The 11,132-nt window shown below is 35.3% G+C and overlaps 3 protein-coding genes across 6 annotated transcripts; 1 reads left to right on the plus strand and 2 right to left on the minus strand.

Annotated features, from left to right (window-relative positions):
- Window positions 1-2: 2 nt before the first annotated feature.
- LOC111785917 (DNA-directed RNA polymerases I and III subunit RPAC2-like) lies at window positions 3-3,527 on the minus strand (the record flags this gene model as incomplete). Its single annotated transcript, XM_023666286.1, is given in 4 exon segments — window positions 3-161; window positions 1,404-1,480; window positions 1,914-2,016; window positions 3,344-3,527. Coding segments are annotated over 3 exon segments (315 nt in total). The 5' UTR covers window positions 2,015-2,016; window positions 3,344-3,527.
- A 284-nt stretch (window positions 3,528-3,811) lies between these two features.
- On the plus strand, window positions 3,812-6,744 carry LOC111785918 (mitochondrial import inner membrane translocase subunit TIM10-like). 3 transcript variants are annotated; one of them, XM_023666290.1, is made up of 7 exons: window positions 3,812-3,933; window positions 4,169-4,270; window positions 4,367-4,415; window positions 4,825-4,877; window positions 5,039-5,077; window positions 5,219-5,288; window positions 6,368-6,744. In XM_023666290.1, the coding sequence occupies exons 3-7, from the start codon at window positions 4,374-4,376 to the stop codon at window positions 6,416-6,418; spliced, it is 255 nt and encodes an 84-aa protein (XP_023522058.1). In that variant the 5' UTR covers window positions 3,812-3,933; window positions 4,169-4,270; window positions 4,367-4,373; the 3' UTR covers window positions 6,419-6,744. The 3 variants fall into 3 exon arrangements, with proteins under 3 accessions (XP_023522058.1, XP_023522055.1, XP_023522057.1); XM_023666287.1 differs by having other exon boundaries at window positions 4,172-4,270; XM_023666289.1 differs by lacking the exon at window positions 4,169-4,270.
- Window positions 6,745-7,185: 441 nt separating this feature from the next.
- Window positions 7,186-11,126, minus strand: LOC111785919 (phosphatidylinositol:ceramide inositolphosphotransferase 1-like; the record flags this gene model as incomplete). Of its 2 annotated transcripts, none has more annotated exon segments than XM_023666292.1 (11): window positions 7,186-7,390; window positions 7,648-7,694; window positions 7,778-7,873; window positions 7,955-8,057; window positions 8,158-8,218; window positions 8,331-8,402; window positions 9,544-9,624; window positions 9,729-9,797; window positions 9,878-9,964; window positions 10,574-10,663; window positions 10,760-11,126. In XM_023666292.1, coding segments are annotated over 11 exon segments (849 nt in total). In that variant the 5' UTR covers window positions 10,793-11,126.
- Window positions 11,127-11,132: the final 6 nt, after the last annotated feature.

Below are 11,132 nucleotides of genomic sequence, written 5' to 3' on the forward strand. Positions count from 1 at the left end.
AGGGGGGGAAGGAAAGCTCCCACTCTATTTGATATTAATGTCTCCCACAGGCTTGGTGAGTTTGTGATCAAGAACGGCTTTGTCGAGTGTGTTCCTCACATGCTGGCACACCGCCATCAAGTTCTGACACGCATCTTTCAAAACCTCTCTTGCTGGATCACCTGCCATGTTCAGTTCAATCAACATTCAAAACCCATTTCTTCCATCACTACCACAAATAGTAATAAGCCCTGATCCTAATGTTAATGCTTAATGCTTGGTCACTTCAACAAATAGTTTGCTGTTGCTATTGCCGTTGCACCACCATTTACATGTGCTTTTGTCTTTCCCCATTATTTAGCTTTTGCTTGTTTCAAACAGCAGAGCATTGGACATTGTTTTCCCAACTCCAATTTTGGGGAAGCACCATACATTCTGGATACCATCTATTTAGGCCTCAAAAACGTCTNTGCTTGTTTCAAACAGCAGAGCATTGGACATTGTTTTCCCACCTCCAATTTTGGGGACGCACCATACATTCTGGATACCATCTATCTAGGCCTCAAAAACATCTATTTAGGGTCTGAGTTAACTTGCATTCGCCTCAACAGATCTTATATGACAACCACCTAACCCCACTACCTTTGGTTGCTAAGGAAACTCGTAGGATGTTAAAATCTACATAGGTGGCTACTTATATTTCGATAGTCGTATCTATTTGGTCTTTAAATTTTTAAAGTTTTGATTATGCCATTAAAGCTTTGGGTTGCAATTCATTCTAAATAGTCATGCCTATCAACATTGCTTTGCTAACTAAGTAACAATGTGGCAAGCCCTATTAGATAAATCTTGGTTGATTTGACACATTGTAGAAAGAACTTGACTATTAAACAAAATAAAATGTATATTATTCTTTTTTAAACAACTTACCAAATCAACTATAGTTATTAGTGTCATGGTACGTCGAATCAACTAATGTATGTTTAGTATTGTCTAGTATTCACTTCTACTATTTGTCATGGTACGTTGAATCAACTAATGTATGTTTAATAGGGCATTGTCACACCGTATAGTTATTAGTGTTTGATGTATGAACTACATAGAATTTTTTTCAAAATTTGGACAAAACATTGAAACTTGAAACTAAATGCACTCCGCCCAAAGTTCTAAGTACTAAAACATATTCTTTATAAACCATATTAATAAAAAGAAAACAGGCAACATGTGTCGATTTTATGGAAAGATTTTTCTCCCTAGGTCGCACTCTGCATATATCCAGACTATTTATGTCATGAATGCATAAATTGCATGAGTGTAGAAAGAAGAAACCAAGCAAAATAAACAATCTAATTATCAGAAAACTGTCCTAAATAATTGGAACTGATCTGTACTTTTCACGAATCAAAATACCTCAAGAAACTTACCTGTTGTTTGGACCCTGATGTTAACTCGATTATCTGAAGGATGAGGGATGCTGTACCCACAGAATGTCACTCTTGGACTGCAAGATCATGTTATGAGCCATTTAAAAGTATAACGGATATGATTAAATTAAAAAATAACAATATAAATAACTCTTCTGAAAGGAAAAATAACAAACAATCTAAACCAGGTTTGTTTAAGAAAAAAAAAAAGAGGATCGCTTGAACAGGTGAAAAAAGATGACGACAATATAAACAACTCTTCTGAATGAACGATGAAAGAACCTATATAAACACATGCAATGGGTGTACACAATTCATCAATATATGCTTGATGAGTTAACCAAGAACCTAATTGATCCTTGATGTCATCAAATTAATAGAAGTCAATGATCTTTGGAAAAATGATGAAAGGGTTAGATAAGATCAGTGGCCCAAGAACTACAAATTCTTTGGCACGTCTTGTTAACAGTTCAAATATTCACTCAAGAATAACTGGAAAAGAGCTCGTACTCTTGATTCAAAGTGTATCTGATGGAATTTGCAAGTGTGTGATCTTCATCAGCCATAGAAAATGTTGATTTAGTCTCATCCGTGAAGGACCCGTGTTCCATGGCTACAAAAAATTAGTTCAGAGTCTCAGTTTAAAATTAAATAAAATAAATCAAAGAAAATAACATAAGAAGTAAACTAAAAATCTACGAAACCCATAAAAAATTGACAATATAGGAAAAAGGGCTAAAATTATCCAAAACCAACAAAGCCAAGACGTTAAGACTTCTCTTCCACCAACTCCAAAGAAATGAAATTTCAATCTTTAAAAGTTTTATTATCATTTTTGTTCCGATATCGACGAGTATCGGGACTAGCTTGCATGCACCTCTACCAATCTTATCAAACAAGTATTTGACCCTAAAATATTTAGTTTAATCTTCGAGAGCCAACACAAGTGCAGGCACATGGCATTAGCTAGACGACTTTCGTGATTATGGACTACCCTTTTCAAGACATCATAGGTTCTTCACATATCTTTGCTCTAATCTATACTAGAGATATAAAAGTGACTATAGGAGAGAAACTTTATCTCCTCCTCTTGCCCTTTTCATTTTTTCTACATTTAAATTGTTCTTTTTTAAGTTTTTCATTCATTTATCATTCTATAAAATGGTGTTAAAGAGATGAATTGTATATCTTTTGTCCATCGTTTTTTAATTAAATCATAATTAAAATTATGAACTTATTGTGTTTTACCCATAATTCTTAAGGTGAGTTAACTGAAACAGATAAAATCCTATTAGACTTGTCAAACAATTTAACTTCATGATTCTCTCTATCTCTATATATAAAAATTTCAAAGGCGAAGAACATAGCAAGGAACATAAGAAGGTAAAGTTACAAATAATGAGTGAAGGAGCAACAGCAAGGAAAATTAGAGATTGGAAAGAGCATTGGAGTACAATGGCTACTGATTTTTGTTTATGCAAACTAATTTGTTAAATTAATGTATAACCAATTAGAATTTGTTCGGACCATCAATCAAGCTATGAATTAAAGAAGAATTAGGTGACTGATTCACTGAATCAGTCACAGTCAACACAAAAACCACGTCTCACCTTGCCGCAAGGCTATTCTTCTCCAAACTAATTTGGTAAATTAATGTATAACCAATTAGAATTTGTTCGGACCATCATTCAAGCGATGAATTAAAGGAGGGTTAGGTGACTGATTCACTGAATCAATCACAGCCAACACAAAAACTACGTCTCAACTTGCCGCAAGGCTATTCTTCTCCTTTGCTATTTGGCTAATTATTGTAAAAAAAAAAAAAAAAACAAAAACAAAAAACAAAAAAAAAAACAAACAACTTCCCATCCTTTCATTAGAAGATCCTAATTTGTGTTTATCAATGAGAAAAAGTACATAGATGGAGATTGGGAGGATACCAGTAACAAAAGGAGGTAAGGAATCGAATGAGACTGCGGCGGCAAGAACGGAAGAATAAGACGGCGGCGGCACGAACGGAAGATTAAGGCGGCAGCGGCGGAGCTCTGCTGAAACGGAGGAGGAGACGACGTAAACAAAAAGAAGTCGCGTGGATCATACACAAAAGGACTAGTAGGGCTTTCCCTCTCTTTTATTTATTTTTATTTTATTAGTTAAATTAATAAAAAAATATATATATATATATTTATAAACTTTTAAAAGTTTTTAAAATTTGAATTTAAATAAAATATCTTTAATACTTCATTAAAAATTTTAAAAATATATAAATTTAAAAATACTGACAATCATTTTAATTTTGAAAAATTGTTATTATTTTTGGAATTTAATTAACAATTAAAATGTTTGTTTAATAAATATTAAAAAATATGGATAAAAAAAAATCCCAAATACATTCTCCTAGNATAAACCCTAACTCTCATAAACATTGCTCCTCCACCTGGGCCTCCTCACCTCGCCGCCGTCCGCCATCTTCCCCCCCGTCCGCCATCTTCCCCGCCGTATCGACTACAGCTCCGGTCTGCAAATTACGGTACGTGATTTTCACCTTCATTTTTACTTCATCCATAGCATATACCGGCTGAAACTTTTCACAATCAAAATCCAAAGAGAATCAGTAAAATTGGTTGGAACCTGATCGGCTTAGGTTACATTGAAAACCGAACTGCTCGTTAACACTACACTGAAGTATATCTTTAAACCTAAAACCATAAAGTATCTCTGATTTTTGGGAAAATTCTTGTAATTGCATCGTCCCATGGATCTTGCAGCGGGGTTTTGCCTCCTCCATTAGTTACTGACTGGATTCGTCGAACACGTTTCAAGACAGAGCTACAATCTTCAAATTTTGCATTAGTAATTCATTCGAAGTAAGTTTGTTTGAATCATTTTTCGGTTTGTTATAGATAAATTGCCCCTTTTTTGGTGGGTAACGAATTTTTGGACTGTGATTTTGTTTGATTCAGAGTCTCAATGGCTTCTCCGACTGGTCCAACGGCTGTGGACAAGGAACAGGTTGGTTTCTGTTTCTTTTATTCATTTTCTTTTCGTTTTTGCAAATTCATAGCCGTGGATAGGAATTCTATTGTTTGGATTGAGCATATTGAGCGTATCCTAGAGCAAGAGTGGAACCTGTGTTCTTATTCTGCTGTGTTAATTGGACAAATAGTTGTTATGGCAGTAAGGAGTTCGAAAAAAAAATTCATTACTTGAGTGAAAGACTCTCATTAGGCAGCTGGTTTTCAAGCATTAATCTTTTATTTTCTGTTTTAATCTATCCTGTTCTGAACTCTGCCCATTTAGAGTGATAAATGTGTTCAATTAGCTTTTGATGAATCTTTACCATGTAAATATATCAAAATATAGTTCATAAATTCATGATTATCATCACAATTTAATTTTGATTTTCTTTGCACTTGAGCAGATATTTGGTATGGCAGAAAAGGAGATGGAATATCGAGTTGAACTGTTCAACAAGTAGGTTTTATTACGCTTCTTTTATTTCACCTTTTTATATTCTAATAACTTCATTATGGCGCAAGATTCTATACATGTTGTTTAATTGAAATATCCGAGCTTCATGCGTTTACCTTCTTCACAGAATTTGACTTCTATGCCTTTCTTCTTTCGTCTTTCAGGCTTACACACTCGTGTTTTAACAAATGTGTCGATAAGAGGTAGGAGAGTTGTACTATACTTCTATCTTTGAATATTGCATATTTTCTAATCATAGAATTCAATTTCTTAAGTTGCAGTTTTGGCATTATATAGTTAATTTTAGCTCATTCTTTTCATTTAACAATTGCTATCTATTTTAGGTACAAGGAATCTGAGCTGAATATGGGTGAAAATAGCTGCATTGATCGCTGTGTTTCCAAGTATTGGCATGTAAGTTGATCATTGCCTTCAATGCTCTGTATGTCTGTTAGGTTATGAGATATGTGTTGATCAAATAGTACAGGAGCACTTGTATTCCATCTGATAAAAATTCAACTTATGTTCTGTTGTGCTCGAAAATTTGGAAGTATGAAAGCTTAGATTTATAAAGTTCGTTTTAAATCATGTCGTCGATATTCACCTGTCTCAAAAGATCACATTTCAGTAAAACATTTGATTTCGGAAGGAAATTTAAATTAGTTCATAGTCTTTTGGGGTAAGAAACACTTGCACTATTAGAGTGATTGGGAGATCTTTCGGTGAGGTGTGATCCCATGTTAGATATCATGTCTCTCTTCGGATTTCCATGTGTAATTTTTTTTTTTTTTTAAATTTACCCTTTTGGCCATATTTTGCATGACTGGAGCCCCTATTAGGTTAGTTGGGTTCTTGTTGACTTCGAGGCGTGAATGTATGTCGAATGAATGACACAAGGCGTTCCCTGATAAAACAAAAGCCATTAGTAATCTAATTCATCTTATTATGAGCCTGGATTTTGTACAGAGAGTTAAAGCACTCTCCCCTACATTCCAAACTACAGAAATTTCATTCAGCTATGTTCATTATATTTTTAACTCTGTGATGAAACTCCTGTATAGATCAATTGGCTTGCATATTGAATTGACATTTGGTGATTACAGGGCCATAGTTACTCCTTAGAAACCGTGTAAAGCTTTCTTTAATTACCCTATAGGCCTAATTTTTGTTGATTGGAACTCCTTACGTTAATCGAGCTGGTCTTGTAGTGTTTTTTCCCGGTATTCTCGTGTATTCTTTCATTTTATCTCAATGAAAACACACCTAAAAAAATGATTAAGGTTCATAGTCTATGGGATTATTTATTTTCCACCGTTGCATCCTATGAGTTAGAATGCTTCCTTCGACATACTCGTAAATTCGTTCCTGCATAGCTTTAACAATAACTGCTTCTTCGATAAGCCTATTTATGATAAAGAATGTCTAGACTTCCATTAGGGGTGATGTTTCTGTATTTAGTTATGGTATTAATTGGCAGTTTGCTATGCTTTCAGGTAACCAATTTAATCGGCCAGCTACTTGGCTCTGGTAGACCTCCCATGTGACTTGCTTCCTGATCTGAGTATTTGTTTGGTGAGTTGGGAAGAACTTTGATCTATGCATTTTAGGTCTAATTAGTTATCCATCTCACGAAATAACCTGTTTTTCTGTTCAATAAAGCAGTGAAAATGGCGGATTCTAGGCAATTTTATAGTTTTCATTTCACCATTCACTATTATACCCTTATATTTTCGTTGCTCAATATCATAGTGGCTATAATTTGCCACTTAAATATCTTTCTTGCCAATTCTTTAGCTTTAGATTCTGAAAAGGATGGTTAAGTGAAGTTTAATTGTACTTTCCCACCTAAATATTTTGGTGTTTAGATTAACATTGATGCTCTCTACCATATTCAAGCAATCAAACAATGTTGAAAATTTTAGTCGCAGAATATGAGAAATTTTAATTAAAGCTGTTTTTCAAAGGAGACTGAAGAAGTGATTTTAGATAAAATCAATGAATTAATCAGCTTTACAGCAAATAAAATGGTTAAAATCCTCTCATAATTGCTTTTGACCCATGTAAAAGCAAAATCCCAAAAGCTATATGTTGCCAATATCAGTGAATTTCCATTCTGAAAGAAGAGACTGCACTTAAATCCTAGCAATGAACAACACAGAGCCTATAGTTGTACAGATGATGGCCATGAGTTCAATATTCTATTTCCAAAGGCATCGCAGCTAGCTATCTTCAGTTGATGCCTTTGTTTGTCTAAGTCATTGAGACATTCATCCCTATCTGAAGTTCTTCCCTGGCATGCCCACCCACCCACCCACCCACCCTCTAATGTCTAAACGTAAAGAAGAGAGCTAAATGAAAAATCATTACCAGAGATACTCACAACTTTTGCTTCTAAGCTTTATATCTTCAATGGGTTATTCCCATATAATTTCCGTTCATAAGCCTCTGAAACTCTTCCTTGGAACTCAGTGGAAGAAGCGATGGCGACATTATGCCAGAAGGCCTCTCTCGCAGCTCTGTAAATTGAAAATGTTAAAATGTTGCCCACATTGCAAGTAGTTTTACTAATTTTGTAACAAAATTTTGGAGGTAACAAAATTTTGGAGGAATGCTAGATTTCCACATATATTGTCCACTTTGAGCATAAGCTCTCATGACTTTATTTTGAGCTCCTCCAAAATGCCTCATACCAATAGAGATAGTATTTTTCACTTATAAACTCATGATCTTCTACTAAAGTAATAAGTAATAAGAAAGGTTTTACCGTGCAAACCTGCCAGCTTTCTGTCAATAAAAAATGTAACCAAATTTACAGTATACCTGCAGGCAAGGCAAAAGCGATAATATAATATTGATGGGTAAACTTTGATCACATCCTGCAAGTTCTAGGTTCTTCGAGTTACCAAGCAACAACGACATCTACTGTATAATGCTTGCGAGATGCTAAGATGAGGATGCTCTGAATTACACAAAGAAGCCAAGCAGATATTTTGATAAATCTGCAAGGATGAGTAAGATTATGTTCAACCAGGTATATATATTTTAAGGGTCAAATACAGAATTGTGATGGTAGTTTATACCTTGCCATACCATATCTATGATATGTGCGTGTAAATACTAAAGAAAATATCATGTGGGATGAAAATATCAAGTCTCCACAGCCGTAATTGACCCCTTTTGAAACTGCACATTAATTTTAAAAAGATGAGCATGATTTTAAGGACCATCTGGAGGAGGCATATAGCAGAAGCAAAATGGCAGGCGTAAGTCATATGCGACAGACAGTTCATTAGCAGCACTTCAACTAATCTCTCTGGTGGAGGCATCTTTGCAAGTTTTGAACCCTGAAACAATTGTTTCATTTTAGGATATTTGAAGTATATAGCTATCAAAGATTACGGCAGAAGCATCAAAGTATGAGAAGTATGAACTGATATTGTATATCACTTTATTTACCTCACGACAATGATAGTTGGGACCAGGAAGGTGAGTCGAGTAGAATGTGATTATCCTCAGGAACTGACAAGCCTTACAAAAGGTCATGGGCAAACAGAAACCCTGTTACTTATCAGGTAAGCAGAAAACAAGATGGATAATGTCGTTCCATGGTTCAACATTCATAACAAAAATGAAGACTTAATTTCGATCTAGACAAGAAAGTAAAACAAAATCAAAAGACAATTGTTTCATGAAACAAGCAAAAAGACTAACGTATTAAGAAAATTCACTGACTGAAATGTTAACTACACCATCCCTTAATATATCTAAAGTTCCTAACCAGTCCACTTTATATCTTAATTAACCATAAAACCCTCTATTGCAGCCTCTTAGACATAATGAGCGGAGCCAGAATCGACGAGGGAGAGAATTGACTCCAACCACCATCTTGTTCTGCTGTAAATATTTCATACTTCAAAAGAGGTAAAAACTCAGATTGTTGTTAGGAATCACGAACTTCCACGATGGTATGATATTGTCCACTTTGAGCATAATCTCTCATAGCTGTACTTTTGGTTTCCCTAAAAGGTCTAGTACCAATGGAGATCTATTCCTTACTTATAAACCAGATATTGCAGATGTCCAGGATGGACACGACTTCTTCACATGATCAATCTCTTAATTAGCCAATGTGAGACTCTCTCCCAACAATCTTCAACAATCCTCCCCTCGAACAAAGTACGCCATAGAGTTTTCTCTAAGGCCAATGTAGCCCTCGAACAGTCTCCCCTTAATCGAGGCTCGACTCTTTTCTCTGAAGTCCTCGAACAAAGTACACCCTTTGTTCGACACCTGAGTCACTTTTGACTACACTTTCGAGGCTAGCAATTTCTTTGTTCGATACTTGAGGATTCTATTGACATGGTTAAGTTAAGGGCATGGCTCTGATACCATGGTAGGAATCACGAACCTCCACAATGGTATGATATTCTCCAAGCATAAGCTCTCATGACTTTGTTTTTGGTTCCCCAAAAGGCCTCATACCAATGAAGATCTATTCCTTACTTATAAACCCATGATCAACCCATTAATTAGCCAATGTGGGACTCCCTCCGAACCATCAACAATTGTGTTCCTTAAAAGATGTAAAAACCCATCCATCAAGTATTCATGAAAGGGTAGAATATCAAGAAAAATTAACGAGAGGTGATGGTGATGATATTATACGTACAACTAAATAGGCAAGAACTCTGCACCATATCAGAACTGTATAGATCCTTTTGCTCTGATAAACAAATGGGTGAAATGTCCACTGTAATATAACAGTATATGTAGACAAATAAGCTTCTCTACAACGTCAAATCATTAACATAACAGTAACATAATCGTTAGTAAGAACAAAGCTATATTACTTACCAGCACAAAAGAAAAAAATATGAGGGAGAAAACAGTCTCGCTAACATAAGCTTTGTCTTCACCGAGCTCCTATGAAAGAATCAAAGAAAGAAAACTTTCCCAAGTTTTGAATTGGAATTTTAAGGGTTTGATCCTAAAATAGCACTCACTTGAAGAAGAAAGTATCCAGTATCCTGGAGTGTTGGCCCGGGCCGGTGCAAATAATGAATTCCTTGAGCAGCCACACCATGGATATACTGCAAACCAGGATCCATCAATTAAGAAATGCGTACAAGAAACAAGGACTGTATATATTAGGTCCAACAAAGATTACAATTTATACAAACTACAGATTATTGCTTTGCTGAAGTTTCAGTGCCATCCTCTATTCAGGTCCAACAAATTTACCATCCAAATGTCCTCTGTGTGGATTATTCAAAATAACCATTTGTAAATGTTGAAAGAAACAGAAACAATTATTTGTCATCCATAATTAGGTAATGGCTAATATCATTACACTTCCCATTGAAGCTCCAAACGATTAGTTCAGAACTTGAATTTGAAAATCACAATGGAATAGCTATTACAAACCTCAATTCTGAAACCACAGGGTAGACAAACTATTTAAACAAGCAAATTAGCACCACCAAGTTCTCGAACGATCTGAGCTAATCTTGTATTCAATTTATCGAAATCATTAGGATAGTAAATCATTTTCTGGTGATATTGAAAAGAGGATAGCTCCCTGAGATCTTTCTTAAAAGAGTTTCAAAAACATTCGAAGCGAAGGAATTAGCAAAATAACAAATCAGAAATCAAAGCGGACAAAGGAATCAATCAGTCGTACAGAATGAGAGAAATCGAACCTGAAAAACAACGCCAGCAAGGATATATTTCCAGCTTCCGGCAAGAAGCGAAACTTCTATGGACGCTTCGACGCATATTTTTCTCCATAGCTTCACAAAATTTGAAAGAATCAACCATCAAAAAGAAAAAAACAAACAAACAAATGAAAAGCGAAGAACGATAAAGAAAATATACGAGAAGGAAACCTTAGAGGCTTCTAGAGAAAGGTGAACAGTCATTGTTGAAATCAAAATTAAAGCTCGTCATCAAAGAAATCACAACAGCAACGCTGAACGGAAGAAGAAAGAAGCGGTAAAACCAATCCGAATCAAGATATGGAACACAGCACCGTGATTCGAGCAGAAGGAAAAACAACAAGAATTCGAAATCAAAGCCATGATTCTGAAATATTTTCAAATTTTAAACAAGGCGGATTTTCATCCAATGTGAATCCAAATCCCGTGAAACTCTCCTCTGTCTCTGTCTCCGTCTCCATCTCTCAAACGACAAGGAGAGAGACGCCATTGGAGAAGAAAATGTGAAACAGGTGGGAGAAGGATAGAGGTCCGGAGGAGAAGA

This window comes from Cucurbita pepo, unplaced genomic scaffold, assembly GCF_002806865.2.
Source record: "Cucurbita pepo subsp. pepo cultivar mu-cu-16 unplaced genomic scaffold, ASM280686v2 Cp4.1_scaffold000834, whole genome shotgun sequence".
Classification (NCBI taxonomy): Eukaryota; Viridiplantae; Streptophyta; class Magnoliopsida; order Cucurbitales; family Cucurbitaceae; genus Cucurbita; species Cucurbita pepo.